The sequence below is a fragment of the Pleurodeles waltl genome, chromosome 3_1, assembly GCF_031143425.1.
Source record: "Pleurodeles waltl isolate 20211129_DDA chromosome 3_1, aPleWal1.hap1.20221129, whole genome shotgun sequence".
NCBI classification, from domain to species: domain Eukaryota; kingdom Metazoa; phylum Chordata; class Amphibia; order Caudata; family Salamandridae; genus Pleurodeles; species Pleurodeles waltl.
The window spans coordinates 4,523,404-4,541,254 of record NC_090440.1 but is presented as its reverse complement, the minus strand read 5'-3'; the positions used below and the strand labels follow the sequence as shown (position 1 = coordinate 4,541,254).

Genomic DNA, 17,851 nt, shown 5'->3' with positions numbered 1-17,851 from the left:
AGACGGTGTCTGAGACACCGTACTGCATAGCAATTTGCGACTTGCAAATTGCGAGTCGCAGGGACTCGCAATTTGCAAGTCGCAAATTGCTCTCTTTCTACATCTGGCCCTAAGTCTTTAAGACGCCATATGAGACTGCCAGGCAAATCAATTTTGCTAACCAAAATGCAAGGACAATTACACAATCCCAACTATATGTTGTTGTATTTTGCAGCAGGGCTCCTGAGATTGTGCAGAATGGACCACTTAATCTAAAGCAGAAATTATGAAAATCCTAAAAGAAATGAAAAGCCCATCAAGAAGGGCTCCTATGAGTAGAAATGTGAAAGGTTCTATTTGTGGTGCCCTCCCAGCAGGATGTGTGTCTACAGCAAAGGTCAATACAGTATACTCCAGTCAATGCAGATCTTCCTATGGATCGGATCAGAGGGTCTGCTCTTTATAGTCTACTCCGGTCAATGCATCTCTTCCTATGGATCGGATCAGAGGGTCTGCTCTTTACAGTCTACTCCGGTCAATGCAGCTCTTCCTATGGATACGATCAGATGGTCAGCTCTTTATAGTCTACTCCGGTCAATGCAGCTCTTCCTATGGATCGGATCAGATGGTCTGCTCTTTATAGTCTACTCCGGTCAATGCAGCTCTTCCTATGGATCGGATCAGAGGGTCTCCTCTTTTATAGTCTACTCCGGTCAATGCAGCTCTTCCAATGGATCGGATCAGAGGGTCTGCTCTTTATAGTCTACTCCGGTCAATGCAGCTCTTCCTATGGACCAAATCAGATGGTCTGTTCTTTATAGTCTACTCCCGTCAATGCAACTCTTCCTATGGATCGGATCAGAGGGTCTGCTCTTTATAGTCTACTCCGGTCAATGCAGCTCTTCCTATGGATCGGATCAGAGGGTCTCCTCTTTTATAGTCTACTCCGGTCAATGCAGCTCTTCCTATGGATCGGATCAGATGGACTGCTCTTTACAGTCTACTCCGGTCAATGCAGCTCTTCCTATGGATCGGATGAGAGGGTCTGCACTTTTATAGTCTACTCCGATCAATGCAGCTCTTTCTATGGACCAAATCAGATGGTCAGCTCTTTATAGTCCACTCCCGTCAATGCAACTCTTCCTATGGATCGGATCAGAGGGTCTGCTCTTTGTAGTCTACTCCGGTCAATGCAGCTCTTCCTATGGATCGGATCAGAGGGTCTCCTCTTTTATAGTCTACTCCGGTCAATGCAGCTCTTCCTATGGATCGGATCAGAGGGTCTGCTCTTTATAGTCTACTCCGGTCAATGCAGCTCTTCCTATGGATGGGATCAGATGGTCTGCTCTTTATAGTCTACTCCGGTCAATGCAGCTCTTCCTATGGATCGGATCAGATGGTCTGCTCTTTTATAGTCTACTCCGGTCAATGCAGCTCTTCCTATGGATCGGATGAGAGGGTCTGCTCTTTATAGTCTACTCCGGTCAATGCAGCTCTTCCTATGGATCGGATGAGAGGGTCTGCTCCTTATAGTCTACTCCGGTCAATGCAGCTCTTCCTATGGATCGGATGAGAGGGTCTGCTCTTTATAGTCTACTCCGGTCAATGCATCTCTTCCTATGGATCGGATGAGAGGGTCTGCTCTTTACAGTCTACTCCGGTCAATGCAGCTCTTCCTATGGATCGGATCAGATGGTCTGCTCTTTACAGTCTACTCTGGTCAATGCAGCTCTTCCTATGGATCGGATCAGATGCTCTGCTCTTTATAGTCTACTCCGGTCAATGCAGCTCTTCCTATGGATCGGATCAGATGGTCTGCTCTTTATAGTCTACTCCGGTCAATGCAGCTCTTCCTATGGATCGGATCAGAGGGTCTCCTCTTTTATAGTCTACTCCGGTCAATGCAGCTCTTCCTATGGATCGGATCAGAGGGTCTCCTCTTTTATAGTCTACTCCGGTCAATGCAGCTCTTCCTATGGACCAAATCAGATGGTCTGCTCTTTATAGTCTACTCCCGTCAATGCAACTCTTCCTATGGATCGGATCAGAGGGTCTGCTCTTTATAGTCTACTCCGGTCAATGCAGCTCTTCCTATGGATCGGATCAGAGGGTCTCCTCTTTTATAGTCTACTCCGGTCAATGCAGCTCTTCGTATGGATCGGATCAGATGGTCTGCTCTTTATAGTCTACTCCAGTCAATGCAGCTCTTCCTATGGATGGGATCAGATGGTCTGCTCTTTATAGTCTACTCCGGTCAATGCAGCTCTTCCTATGGATCGGATCAGATGGTCTGCTCTTTTATAGTCTACTCCGGTCAATGCAGCTCTTCCTATGGACCAAATCAGATGGTCTGCTCTTTATAGTCTACTCCGGTCAATGCAGCTCTTCCTATGGATCGGATGAGAGGGTCTGCTCCTTATAGTCTACTCAGGTCAATGCAGCTCTTCCTATGGATCGGATGAGAGGGTCTGCTCTTTATAGTCTACTCCGGTCAATGCATCTCTTCCTATGGATCGGATCAGAGGGTCTGCTCTTTATAGTCTACTCCGGTCAATGCAGCTCTTCCTATGGATCGGATCAGAGGGTCTGCTCCTTATAGGCTACTCCGGTCAATGCAGCTCTTCCTATGGATGGGATCGGAGGGTCTGCTCTTTATAGTTTACTCCAGTCAATGCAGCTCTTCCTATGGATAGGATGAGATGGTCTGCTCTTTATAGTCTACTCCTGTCAATGCAGCTCTTCCTATGGATCGGATGAGATGGTCTGCTCTTTATAGTCTACTCTGGCCAATGCAGCTCTTCCTATGGATCGGATGAGATGGTCTGCTCTTTATAGTCTACTCTGGTCAATGCAGCTCTTCCTGTGGATTGGATCAGAGGGTCTGCTCTTTATAGTCTACTCCGGTCAATGCAGCTCTTCCTATGGATCGGATCAGAGGGTCTGCTCTTTATAGTCTACTCCGGTCAATGCAGCTCTTCCTATGGATTGGTTCAGAGGGTCTGGTCTTTACAGTCTACTCCCGTCAAAGCAGCTCTTCCTATGGATCGGATCAGAGGGTCTTCTCTTTACAATATACTCCAGTCAATGCAGCTCTTCCTATGGATCGGATGAGAGGGTCTGCTCTTTATAGTCTACTCCGGTCAATGCATCTCTTCCTATGGATCGGATCAGAGGGTCTGCTCTTTATAGTCTACTGCGGTCAATGCAGCTCTTCCTATGGATCCGATCAGAGGGTCTGCTCTCTATAGTCTACTCCGGTCAATGCAGCTCTTCCTATGGATGGGATCGGAGGGTCTGCTCTTTATAGTTTACTCTGGCCAATGCAGCTCTTCGTATGGATGGGATCAGATGGTTTGCTCTTTATAGTCTACTCCGGTCAACGGAGCTCTTCCTATGGATCGGATCAGATGGTCTGCTCTTTATAGTCTACTCCGGTCAATGCAGCTCTTCCTATGGATCGGATCAGATGGTCTTCTCTTTATAGTTTACTCTGGTGAATGCAGCTCTTCCTATGGATCGGATCAGATGGTCTGCTCTTTATAGTCTACTCCGGTCAATGCAGCTCTTCCTATGGATCGGATGAGAGGGTCTGCTCTTTATAGTCTACTCCGGTCAATGCAGCTCTTCCTATGGATCAGATCAGATCGTCTGCTCTTTATAGTCTACTCCGGCCAATGCAGCTCTTCCAATGGATCGGATCGGAGGGTCTGCTCTTTATAGTCTACTCCGGTCAATGCAGCTCTTCCTATGGATGGGATCGGAGGGTCTGCTCTTTATAGTTTACTCCAGTCAATGCAGCTCTTCCTATGGATCGGATGAGATGGTCTGCTCTTTATAGTCTACTCCTGTCAATGCAGCTCTTCCTATGGATCGGATGAGATGGTCTGCTCTTTATAGTCTACTCTGGCCAATGCAGCTCTTCCTATGGATCGGATGAGATGGTCTGCTCTTTATAGTCTACTCTGGTCAATGCAGCTCTTCCTGTGGATTGGATCAGAGGGTCTGCTCTTTATAGTCTACTCCGGTCAATGCAGCTCTTCCTATGGATCAGATCAGAGCGTCTGCTCTTTATAGTCTACTCCGGTCAATGCAGCTCTTCCTATGGATTGGTTCAGAGGGTCTGGTCTTTACAGTCTACTCCCGTCAAAGCAGCTCTTCCTATGGATCGGATCAGAGGGTCTTCTCTTTACAATATACTCCAGTCAATGCAGCTCTTCCTATGGATCGGATGAGAGGGTCTGCTCTTTATAGTCTACTCCGGTCAATGCATCTCTTCCTATGGATCCGATCAGAGGGTCTGCTCTCTATAGTCTACTCCGGTCAATGCAGCTCTTCCTATGGATGGGATCGGAGGGTCTGCTCTTTATAGTTTACTCTGGCCAATGCAGCTCTTCGTATGGATGGGATCAGATGGTTTGCTCTTTATAGTCTACTCCGGTCAACGCAGCTCTTCCTATGGATCGGATCAGATGGTCTGCTCTTTATAGTCTACTCCGGTCAATGCAGCTCTTCCTATGGATCGGATCAGATGGTCTTCTCTTTATAGTTTACTCTGGTGAATGCAGCTCTTCCTATGGATCGGATCAGATGGTCTGCTCTTTATAGTCTACTCCGGTCAATGCAGCTCTTCCTATGGATCGGATGAGAGGGTCTGCTCTTTATAGTCTACTCCGGTCAATGCAGCTCTTCCTATGGATCAGATCAGATCGTCTGCTCTTTATAGTCTACTCCGGCCAATGCAGCTCTTCCGATGGATCGGATCGGAGGGTCTGCTCTTTATAGTCTACTCCGGTCAATGCAGCTCTTCCTATGGATGGGATCGGAGGGTCTGCTCTTTATAGTTTACTCCAGTCAATGCAGCTCTTCCTATGGATCGGATGAGATGGTCTGCTCTTTATAGTCTACTCCTGTCAATGCAGCTCTTCCTATGGATCAGATGAGATGGTCTGCTCTTTATAGTCTACTCTGGCCAATGCAGCTCTTCCTATGGATCGGATGAGATGGTCTGCTCTTTATAGTCTACTCTGGTCAATGCAGCTCTTCCTGTGGATTGGATCAGAGGGTCTGCTCTTTATAGTCTACTCCGGTCAATGCAGCTCTTCCTATGGATCGGATGAGAGGGTCTGCTCTTTATAGTCTACTCCGGTCAATGCAGCTCTTCCTATGGATCGGATCAGATGGTCTGCTCTTTATAGTCTACTCTGGTCAATGCAGCTCTTCCTATGGATCGCATCAGATGGTCTGCTCTTTATAGTCTACTCCGGTCAATGCAGCTCTTTCTATGGATCGGATGAGAGGGTCTGGTCTTTATAGTCTACTCCGGTCAATGCAGCTCTTTCTATGGATCGGATGAGAGGGTCTGCTCTTTATAGTCTACTCCCGTCAATGCAGCTCTTCCTATGGATCGGATGAGAGGGTCTGCTCTTTATAGTCTACTCCCGTCAATGCAGCTCTTCCTATGGATTGGATCAGAGGGTCTGCTCTTTATAGTCTACTCCAGTCAATGCAGCTCTTCCTATGGATCGGATCAGATGGTCTGCTCCTTATAGTTTACTCTGGTCAATGCAGCTCTTCCTATGGATCGGATGAGAGGGTCTGCTCTTTATAGTCTACTCCGGTCAATGCAGCTCTTCCTATGGATCGGATCAGATGGTCTGCTCTTTATAGTCTACTCTGGTCAATGCAGCTCTTCCTATGGATCGCATCAGATGGTCTGCTCTTTATAGTCTACTCCGGTCAATGCAGCTCTTTCTATGGATCGGATGAGAGGGTCTGGTCTTTATAGTCTACTCCGGTCAATGCAGCTCTTTCTATGGATCGGATGAGAGGGTCTGCTCTTTATAGTCTACTCCCGTCAATGCAGCTCTTCCTATGGATCGGATGAGAGGGTCTGCTCTTTATATGTTCAGATATCCTCCAAAAGAACAGCCAACACGTGTTTCATCCTCTGAGAAGTATCTCTCATTGAGGACTTCATCAGGGCTGAAAAAATAAAATAAAGTGGTATCTATGTATATGTTGTGCAATAAAAATAAGAGCAGAAAAAATATTTTGTTAGCTGGTGTGTTTTCCTTTATTAATGATTATCACACTGGTCACAATATAGCATGTATTTGCATACCACAATCTTGTCACATTTGGAATTTGGTCTATTTTTTCTGCTCTTATTTTTATTGCACAACATATACATAGATACCACTTTATTTTATTTTTTCAGCCCTGATGAAGTCCTCAATGAGAGATACTTCTCAGAGGATGAAACACGTGTTGGCTGTTCTTTTGGAGGATATCTGAACATTTAAATAGGCTGTTCTTGTGGAGGATTGTTGAACAGTACTAATGGCTGTTCTTTTGGAGGATATCTGAACATTCGAATAAGCTGTTCTTGTGGAGGATTGTTGAACAGTACTATTAAAACTCGGATTGTGATATAAACAAAAGTTTGGTTGATAATTTACGAAGAATACAGAACATACGAACAACTTCTAACTCTGTCTTTATACCACGAGTGCTACGACTCTTGTTTGTATGCTATTGCGTTTCTCTGGAAACATTGGAGGATTGAGGGAGATCCTCTTGTCAGAAGCACCGTGCCATGAACTAAATGTGTTATCTATTCTTTGGACTATCTGTGAGCGCCCATATCCTATGAGTATCTTCCTCGTTGTCACTGTTTTGATTAGGTCTGCTCTTTATAGTCTACTCCAGTCAATGCAGCTCTTCCTATGGATCGGATCAGATGGTCTGCTCCTTATAGTTTACTCTGGTCAATGCAGCTCTTCGTATGGATCGGATCAGATGGTCTGCTCTTTATAGTCTACTCTGGTCAATGCAGCTCTTCCTATGGATCGCATCAGATGGTCTGCTCTTTATAGTCTACTCCGGTCAATGCAGCTCTTTCTATGGATCGGATGAGAGGGTCTGGTCTTTATAGTCTACTCCGGTCAATGCAGCTCTTCCTATGGATCGGATCAGAGGGCCTCCTCTTTTATAGTCTACTCCGGTCAATTCAGCTCTTCCGATGGATCGGATCACATGGTCTGGTCTTTATAGCCTACTCCGGTCAATGCAACTCTTCCTATGGATCGAGTCAGAGGGTCTGCTCTTTATAGTCTACTCCAGTTAATGCAGCTCTTCCTATGGATCGGATCAGAGGGTCTGCTCGTTATAGTCTACTCCAGTCAATGCAGCTCTTCCTATGGATCGGATCGGATGGTCTGCTCTTTATAGTTTCCTCAAAGGGCTTGGCAAGTGCAGGGGCCCCTAGGGGTGCCCCGGGGCACCCCCTCTGACAGCCTTTCCCGGGCGGGTGAACCCACCAGGAAAAGGCTGGTAGAAATGGGAACATTATCTGCAGGGTAGCGCAGCTACCCTGGCGGATAGTGTTTCCAAGCCTGGCGGTGAGTGAGGGCCGCGATGGCGGCCCTCACCCTGTTCAGAATATGGCAGGTTAGCCCGCCATGCCGGCTGGCGGTTTCAGCCGCCGATGCCGGCATGGCGGGCCAACCCGCCATGTTCGTAATGAGGGCCTATATCATAAGGAAGACAATACTCACAGTTACTAAAAATAAAGGTACTTTATTTTTGTGACAATGTGCCAAAAATATCTCAGAGGATATACTCCCTTAGGAGGTAAGTAAAATACACAAAATATACACACAAACCAAAATCAGGTAAGTAAACAGTTAGAAAAGTAGTGCAAACACTGTAGAATATAATAGGATGCAATAGGCCTAGGGGCAACACAAACCATATACTAAGAGAGTGGAATGCGAACCACGAATGGACCCCTAGGCTAGTGTAGTGTGTAGAGGGTCGCTGGGGGTGTAAGAAAACACTAAGGTTGTAATAGAAACTTCACCCCAAGACCCTGGAAAGTAGGAGTAAAGTACTACTATTTCCCCAGAAACACACTAAAGTCGTGATAAAGGATTTTGCAAGGACCACAACAGACTGCAAAGCACTGAAGACGGATTCCTGGACCTGAGGACCTGCAAAGGAAGGGGACCAATTGCCAGAGTCGCTAAAGTGTCCAGGGGGGGCAGGAGCCTACTAAACACCGGATGAAGGTGCAAAATGGCTGCCTCCGGGAGATTTCTTTGTGGCTTCCAATGCAGGTTGAAGGCAGACAGCCCCCAGAGCATGCACCACCAGGAAATAGTCGAGAAAGCCGGCAGGATTAGGCGCTCAATGTCTCTGGTAGTCTTCTGGCTACTTTGTTGCAGTTTTGCAGGTGTCCTGGAGCAGTCAGCGGTCGATCCTTGGCAGAAGTCGAAGAGAGAAGTGCAGAGGAACCATGATGAATTCTTGCAAGTCGTAATCTGAGGAAAAGCCCACTGTCGGACCCTAAATAGCCCTCAGAGGAGGATTGGCCACCTAGTCAGGTATGCACCTATCAGGAGGGGTCTCTGACGCCACCTGCGGGCACTGGCCACTCAGAGGCCACTAGAGTGCCCCCACACCTCTGAAAGCAAGATGACAGAGGTCTGAGACACACTGGCGGAGCTCTGGGCACCACCCCTGGGGTGGTGATGGACAGGGGAGTAGTCACTCCCCTTTCCTTTGTCCAGTTGCGTACCAGAGCAGTGACTGGGGGTTCCCTAAACCGGTGTAGACAGGCATATGCAAGGAGGGACTACATATTTCACTCCAAATTGGCATACTGGACCCCCCTTATAAATCCCTAGTATATGGTACCTAGGTACTCAGGGCATTGGGGTTCCAGGAGATCCTTATGGGCTGCAGATTTATTTTGCCACCCATAAGGAGCTCACACAAACACTTCTTCAGGACTGCCATTGCAGCCTGAGTGAAATAGTGTAAGCACTATTTCATAGCCATTTTTACTGCACCAGGTCACTTATAAGTCACCAATATATCTAACCTTCAGACCCTGACAGGTGCATAGTACCAGTGTGTGAGGGCACCCCTGCACTAGCAGAGGGGCCCCACGTGGTCCAGGCCCATTTTCCCAAACTTCGTGAGTGCAGGGATGCCATTATAAGTGTGCTCTACATATAGGTCAATACAAATATATGTAGCTTCAAAATGGTAACCCCAAATATGGACATATGAGGTGTCTACGAATTGGAAATTGTACCCCAAATCTGATTCTGGTATTGGGGGGGCAATTCCATGCACTCTGGGTGCTCTACCTTGGACCACCAGTACTACCAAACCTGCTCTCTGAGGTTTCCACTGCAGCCCCAGCTGCTGCCACCTCACAGACAGCCTTCTGCCCTCCTGGGACTTGAGCAGCTCAACCCCCAGTCGGTCCTCTGGCGCAAAACTGGACAAAGGACAGAGGAAAGAGGAGTGACCATTCTCCTGTCCATCACCACCCCAGGGGTGGTGCCCAGAGCTCCTCCAGAGTGTACCTCTAGGACACCCCATCTATATGGGTAAGAGGCTGTTCAGTGTTAACACCCCATCTACATGGGTAAGAGGCTGATCAGTGTTGACGCCTCATGTACCCCCTGGACACCCCATCTACGTGGGTAAGAGGCTGGTCAGTGTTGACGCCTCATGTACCTCCCATACCCTGGACACCCCATCTACATGGGTAAGAGGCTGGTCAGTGTTGACGCCTCATGTACCTCCCGGACAACCCATCTACATGGGTAAGAGCCTGGTCAGTGTTGACGCCTCATTTACCTCCTGGACAACCCATTTACATGGATAAGAGCCTTGTCAGTGTTGACGCCTCATGTACCTCCTGGACCCTGGATACTCCATCTACATTGGTAAGAAGCTGGTCCGTGTTGATGCGTCATGTACCTCCTGGACCCTGGACACCCCATCTACATGGCTAAGAGCCTGGTCAGTGTTGATGCCTCATGTACCTCCCGGACCCTGGACACCCCATCTACATGGGTAGGGCCTGGTCAGCGTTGATGCCTCATGTACCTCCCGGACCCTGGACACCCCATCTACATGGGTAGGGCCTGGTCAGTGTTGACACCTGATGTACCTCCCGGACCCTGGACACCCCATCTACATGGGTAAGAGCCTGGTCAGTGTTGACGCCTCATGTACCTCCCGGACAACCCATCTACATGGGTGAGAGCATGGTCAGTGTTGATGCCTCATGTACCTCCCGGACCCTGGACACCCTATCTACATGGGTAAGAGGCTGGCCAGTGTTGACGTCTCACGAGCCTCCCGGACCCTGGACACCCCATCTACATGGGTAAGAGGCTGGTCAGTATTGATGCCTCATGTACCTCCCGGACCCTGGACACCCCATCTACATGGGTAAGAGCCTGGTCAGTGTTGATGCCTCATGTACCTCCCAGACCCTGGACACCCCATCTACATGGGTAAGAGGCTGGTCAGTGTTGACGCTTCACGTACCTCCTGGACAACCCATCTACATGGGTAAGAGCCTGGTCAGTGTTGACGCCTCATGTTCCTCCCGGACAACCCATCTACATGAGTAAGAGGCCGGTCACTGTTGACGCCTCATGTACCTCCAGGACACCCTATCAACATGGGTAAGAGCCTGGTCAGTGTTGACGCCTCATGTACCTCCTGGACCCTTGATACCCTATCTACATGGGTAAGAGGCTGGTCATGTTGATTCGTCATGTACCTCCTGGACCCTGGACACCCCATGTACATGGGTAAGAGCCTGGTCAGTGTTGTTGCCTCATGTACCTCCCGGACCATGAACACCCCATCTACATGGGTAAGAGGCTGGTCAGTGTTGACGTCTCATGTACTTCCCGGACCCTGGACACCCCATCTACACGGTAAGAGCCTGGTCAGTGTTGACGCCTCATGTACCTCCCCGACTTTGGACACCCCATCTACATGGGTAAGAGGGTGGTCAGTGTTGACGTCTCATGTACCTCCCGGACCCTGGTCACCCCATCTACATGGGTAAGAGCCTGGTCAGTGTTGATGCCTCATGTACCTCCCGGACAACCCATCTACATGGGTAAGAGCCTGGTCAGTGTTGACGCCTCATGTACCTCCTGGACAACCCATCTACATTGGTAAGAGCCTGGTCAGTGTTGATGCCTCATGTACCTCCTGGACCCTGGATACCCCATCTACATTGGTAAGAGGCTGGTCAGTGTTGATGCGTCATGTACCTCCTGGACCCTGGACACCCCATCTACATGGGTAAGAGCCTGGTCAGTGTTGACGCCTCATGTACCTCCCAGACAAACCATCTACATGGGTTAGAGCCTGGTCAGTGTTGATGCCTCATGTACCTCCCGGACCCTGGGCACGCTATCTACATGGGTAAGAGGCTGGTCAGTGTTGATGCCTCATGTACCTCCCGGACCCTGGACACCCCATCTACATGGGTAGGGCCTGGTCAGCGTTGATGCCTCATGTACCTCCCAGACCCTGGACACCCCATCTACATGGGTAAGAGGCTGGTCAGTATTGATGCCTCATGTACCTCCCGGACCCTGGACACCCCATCTACATGGGTAAGAGCCTAGTCAGTGTTGATGCCTCATGTACCTCCCAGACCCTGGACACCCCATCTACATGGGTAAGAGGCTGGTCAGTGTTGACGCTTCACGTACCTCCTGGACAACCCATCTACATGGGTAAGAGCCTGGTCAGTGTTGACGCCTCATGTTCCTCCCGGACAACCCATCTACATGAGTAAGAGGCCGGTCACTGTTGACGCCTCATGTACCTCCAGGACACCCTATCAACATGGGTAAGAGCCTGGTCAGTGTTGACGCCTCATGTACCTCCTGGACCCTTGATACCCTATCTACATGGGTAAGAGGCTGGTCATGTTGATTCGTCATGTACCTCCTGGACCCTGGACACCCCATGTACATGGGTAAGAGCCTGGTCAGTGTTGTTGCCTCATGTACCTCCCGGACCATGAACACCCCATCTACATGGGTAAGAGGCTGGTCAGTGTTGACGTCTCATGTACTTCCCGGACCCTGGACACCCCATCTACACGGTAAGAGCCTGGTCAGTGTTGACGCCTCATGTACCTCCCCGACTTTGGACACCCCATCTACATGGGTAAGAGGGTGGTCAGTGTTGACGTCTCATGTACCTCCCGGACCCTGGTCACCCCATCTACATGGGTAAGAGCCTGGTCAGTGTTGATGCCTCATGTACCTCCCGGACAACCCATCTACATGGGTAAGAGCCTGGTCAGTGTTGACGCCTCATGTACCTCCTGGACAACCCATCTACATTGGTAAGAGCCTGGTCAGTGTTGATGCCTCATGTACCTCCTGGACCCTGGATACCCCATCTACATTGGTAAGAGGCTGGTCAGTGTTGATGCGTCATGTACCTCCTGGACCCTGGACACCCCATCTACATGGGTAAGAGCCTGGTCAGTGTTGACGCCTCATGTACCTCCCAGACAAACCATCTACATGGGTTAGAGCCTGGTCAGTGTTGATGCCTCATGTACCTCCCGGACCCTGGGCACGCTATCTACATGGGTAAGAGGCTGGTCAGTGTTGATGCCTCATGTACCTCCCGGACCCTGGACACCCCATCTACATGGGTAAGAGCCTGGTCAGTGTTGATGCCTCATGTACCTCCCGGACAACCCATCTACATGGGTGAGAGCATGGTCAGTGTTGATGCCTCATGTACCTCCCGGACCCTGGACACCCTATCTACATGGGTAAGAGGCTGGTCAGTGTTGACGTCTCACGAGCCTCCCGGACCCTGGACACCCCATCTACATGGGTAAGAGGCTGGTCAGTGTTGATGCCTCATGTACCTCCCAGACCCTGGACACCCTATCTACATGGGTAAGAGGCTGGTCCGTGTTGACGCTTGATGTACCTCCCGGAACCTGGACACCCCATCTGCATGGGTAAGAGGCTGGTCAATGTTGACGTCTCATGTACCTCCCGGACCCTGGACACCCCAGCAACATGGGTAAGAGCCTGGTCAGTGTTGATGCCTCATGTACCTCCCGGATCCTGAACACCCCATCTACATGGGTAAGAGGCTGTTCAGTGTTGACGCCTCATGTACCTCCCGGACAACCCATCTACATGGGTAAGAGCCTGGTCAGTGTTGACGCCTCATGTACCTCCCGGACTCTGGACACCCCTTCATCCTATAGGGAGAATGGGCAGCAGACTGGTCGTCTTTCCTCATTTCCCTTTACCCAAACTACCCTGAATGTTGCCATTCAGGATGCTTTCACGTCCCTCAGTAGGAGCATAGGCGCTCCCTTCCCACATGGTTCATGGAGAGGTTATGAGGAGCATTATTTGTATAGCTCCTCTTCTTTTCAAGAGGTATGCATCCCCATCCTCTGAAGAGTCAAAGCAGTAGTACCTTCACTTACGAGTTACAGCCAATCTCTGGTGCCTGGTCTATGATGTATTTCCATGCAACTTCATGTTCATTTTGTCTATCAGTGATGTCGGTGTTTAAACTTGATTTGGGACTTTTCTTCTCTTTTAGAAAGGACGCCAACAAATCCTGAGAGATTCTATGAACCCACAGGAAAGGAGACAAAACCGCAGATTGATGGAGAGGGAACTGGAACAATTGTCTATCAAATAACCCCAGGTATGAATCTAAAAACCAGCACTGTGATTAAGAATGTTAGCACGTTTGGGGAAAGTGTGAACATATTCAAATGTAAGCCTGAATGTGTGGAATTCAAGATATTTACACTCCACTCCCCCATTCTGGCCTCTCTATTCTATTTTTGCTGCTGAAGGTATAGGTCTGGTATGGACAGTTCTGATGAAATGGATTGTCTCAGATGCCAGCCATACAAGTGGCTAAAATCCTGGAATGCCCCAAAGAAGGACATCATTCTTGTCAGAGGCAGAGAGCTGTTCCCTCTGTATTCTCTCGCAATCAGGGATGATTACAAAAGACCATGTTCTGCAGCTTTCACCTGGGAAGGTGGTCACTGCTCACCGCTGTTCATTCCTGTACTCAATCTGGCATACGGTTCCATCTCTCTATGGATCTATTCTTCCATAAATCAAGACACCCCCCCAAGCAGCGCCCAAATCACTGCATTCCTATCCCACTGCTACCTGTAATGGTCTTGATTCTGTACCTAACCTGCTCCGATTCATTCATTGCTCAGTCACTCCAAGACCACATATTTCCATCCCACTTATATTCTACTTTGACATACCACCACCCGCCATTCAATCCTGTGCTTCCCATCCACCCCAGACCTTACACTTCCATCACCACAAACTCTATGATTCCATTGTAAGAGGCTGGCCTGGCTTATAGTGGGTACCTTGTGGTACTTACACCTTGTGCCGGGTCCAGTTATCCCTTATTAGTAGATTAGAGGTGTTTCTAGCAGCTTAGGCTGAACTAGGAGACATGCAAAGCTCCTACTATACCACTTATACCATATACCACAATATCATAAGAAAACACAATACTCAGAGTTACTAAAAATAAAGGTACTTTATTTTAGTGACTGTAGGAAAGTACCATCTTGCCTGGCATGTTACCCCCATATTTCACTGTATATATGTTGTTTTAGTCTATGGGGGTTATTACAACTTTGGAGGAGGTGTTAATCCGTCCCAAATGTGACGGATATACTACCAGCCGTATTACGAGTTCCATAGGATATAATGGACTCGTAATACGGCTGGTAGTATATCCGTCACTTTACTGTCACTTTTGGGACGGATTAACACCTCCTCCAAAGTTGCAATAACCCCCTATGTGTCACTGGGACCCTCCCAGGCAGGGCCCCAGTGCTCATAGGTATGTGCCCTGTATGTGTTCCCTGTGTGATGCCTAACTGTCTCACTGAGGCTCTGCTAACCAGAACCTCAGTGGTTATGCTCTCTCTGCTTTCCAAATTTGTCACTAACAGGCTAGTGACTAAATTTACCAATTCACATTGGCATACTGGTACACCCATATAATTCCCTAGTATATGGTACTGAGGTACCCAGGGTATTGGGGTTCCAGGACATCCCTATGGGCCTCAGCATTTCTTTTGCCACTTATAGGGAGCTCTGACAATTCTTACACAGGCCTGCCACTGCAGCCTGAGTGAAATAACGTCCACGTTATTTCACAGCCATTTACCACTGCACTTAAGTAACTTATAAGTCACCTATATGTCTAACCTCCACCTGGTGAAGGTTGGGTGCAAAGTTACTTAGTGTGTGGGTACCCTGGCACTAGACAAGGTGCCCCCACATCGTTCAGGGCAAATTTCCCAGACTTTGTGAGTGCGGGGACACCATTACACGCGTGCACTATACATAGGTCACTACCTATGTATAGCGTCACAATGGTAACTCCGAACATGGCCATGTAACATGTCTAAGATCATGGAATTGTCACCCCAATACCATTCTGGTATTGGGGGGACAATTCCATGATCCCTCGGGTCTCTAGCATAGTACCCGGGTACTGCCAAGCTGCCTTTCCGGGGTCTCCACTGAAGCTGCTGCTGCTGCCAACCCCTCAGACAGGATTCTGCCCTCCTGGGGTCCAGGCAGCCCTGGCCCAGGAAGGCAGAACAAAGGACTTCCTCTGAGAGAGGGTGTTACACCCTCTCCCTTTGGAAAAAGGTGTGAAGGGCTGGGGAGGAGTAGTCTCCCCCAGCCTCTGGAAATGCTTTGTGGGCACAGATGGTGCCCATCTCTACATAAGCCAGTCTACACCGGTTCAAGGATCCCCCAGCCCTGCTCTGGCGCGAAACTGGACAAAGGAAAGGGGAGTGACCACTCCCCTGACCTGCACCTCCCAGGGGAGGTGCCCAGAGCTCTTCCAGTGTGTCCCAGACCTCTGCCATCTTGGAAACAGAGGTGTTGGGGGCACACTGGACTGCTCTGAGTGGCCAGTGCCAGCAGGTGACGTCAGAGGCTCCTTCTGATAGGCTCTTACCTCTCTTGGTAGCCAATCCTCCTTCCTTGGTAGCCAAACCTCCTTTTCTGGCTATTTAGGGTCTCTGCTTTGGGGAATTCTTCAGATAACGAATGCAAGAGCTCACCAGAGTTCCTCTGCATCTCCCTCTTCACCTTCTACCAAAGGATCGACCGCTGACTGCTCAGGGCCACTGCAAAACCGCAACAAAGTAGCCAGACGACTACCAGCAACATTGTAGCGCCTTATCCTGCCGGCTTTCTCAACTGTTTCCAGGTGGTGCATGCTCTGGGGGTAGCCTGCCTTCACCCTGCACCAGAAGTTCCGAAGAAATCTCCGGTGGGTCGACAGAATCTTCCCCCTGCTAACGCAGGCACCAAAAGACTGCATCACTGGTCCTCTGGGTCCCCTCTCATCCTGACGAGTGTGGTCCCTGGAACTCAGCAACTCTGTCCAAGTGACTCCCACAGTCCAGTGACTCTTCAGTCCAAGTTTGGTGGAGGTAAATCCTTGCCTCCCCACGCTAGACTGCATTGCTGGGTACCGCGTGATTTGCAGCTGCTCCGGCTCCTGTGCACTCTTCCAGGATTTCCTTCGTGCACAGCCAAGCCTGGGTCCCCGGCACTCCTTCCTGCAGTGCACAACCTTCTGAGTTGTCCTCCGGCATCGTGGGACTCCCTTTTGTGACTTCACGTGGACTCTGGTTCACTTTCCTTCCAAGTGCCTGTTCAGGTACTTCTGCGGGTGCTGCCTGCTTCTGTGAGGGCTCCCTGAGTTGCTGGGCGCCCCCTCTGTCTCCTCCTCCAAGTGGCAACATCCTGGTCCCTCCTGGGCCACAGCAGTACCCAAAAACCTCTACCGCGACCCTTGCAGCTAGCAAGGCTTGTTTCGGGCTTTCTGCGTGGGAACACCTCTGCAAGCTTCATCGCAATGTGGGACATCAGTCTTCCAAAGGAAAAGTCCCTAGTCCTCTTCTTTCTTGCAGAACTCCAACCTTCTTCCAACAGGTGGCAGCTTCCTTGCACCTTTAGCTGGCATTTCCTGGGCTCCTGCCCACTCTCGACACTGTCGCGACTATTGGACTTGGTCCCCTTGTCTTACAGGTACTCAGGTCTGGAAATCCACTGTTGTTGCATTGCTGGTGTTTGTTCTTCCTGCAGAATCCCCCTATCACGACTTCTGTACTCTCTGGGGGTAGTAGGTGCACTTTACACCTACTTTTCAGGGTCTTGGGGTGGGCTATTTTTCTAACCCTCACTGTTTTCTTACAGTCCCAGCGACCCTCTACAAGCTCACATAGGTTTGGGGTCCATTCGTGGTTCGCATTCCACTTTTGGAGTATATGGTTTGTGTTGCCCCTATACCTATGTGCTCCTATTGCAATCTATTGTAATTCTACACTATTTGCATTACTTTTCTTGCTATTACTTACCTAATTTTGGTTTGTGTACATATATCTTGTGTATATAACTTATCCTCATACTGAGGGTAGTCACTGAGATACTTTTGGCATATTGTCATAAAAATAAAGTACCTTTATTTTTAGTAACTCTGTGTATTATGTTTTCTTATGATATTGTGCATATGACACTAGTGGTATAGTAGGAGCTTTACATGTCTCCTAGTTCAGCCTAAGATGCTTTGCCATAGCTACCTTCTATCAGCCTAAGCTGCTAGAAACACCTCTTCCACACTAATAAGGGATAACTGGACCTGGCACAAGGTGTAAGTACCTCTGGTACCCACTACAAATCATGGCAGCCTCCTACAGTGACAATATGCCAAAAGTATCTCAGAGAATACCCTCACTTAGGACTTAAGTAATATATACAAGTTATATGCACACAAAGCCAAAACAGGTAATTAACAGTAAGAAAAGTAGTGCAAACAATGTAGAATCACAATAGGATGCAATAGGTAGAAATAGGCAACACAAACCATATACTCCAAAAGTGGAATGCGAATCACGAATGGACCCCAGGCCTATGGGAGATTGTAGAGGGTCGCTGGGACTTTAAGAAAACAGGAAGGGTGTCCAAAA

The 17,851-nt window shown here is 49.0% G+C and overlaps 1 protein-coding gene across 2 annotated transcripts in view; it reads left to right on the top strand.

Moving 5' to 3' along the window:
* Positions 1-17,851, top strand: part of AGBL2 (AGBL carboxypeptidase 2) — a 466,988-nt gene that overhangs the window by 112,657 nt on the left and 336,480 nt on the right. For both annotated transcript variants that reach the window (XM_069221603.1, XM_069221604.1), the window contains exon 6: positions 13,405-13,512. In XM_069221603.1, coding sequence (XP_069077704.1) covers positions 13,405-13,512 — 108 coding nt within the window. The remainder of the gene's footprint in view (positions 1-13,404; positions 13,513-17,851) is intronic.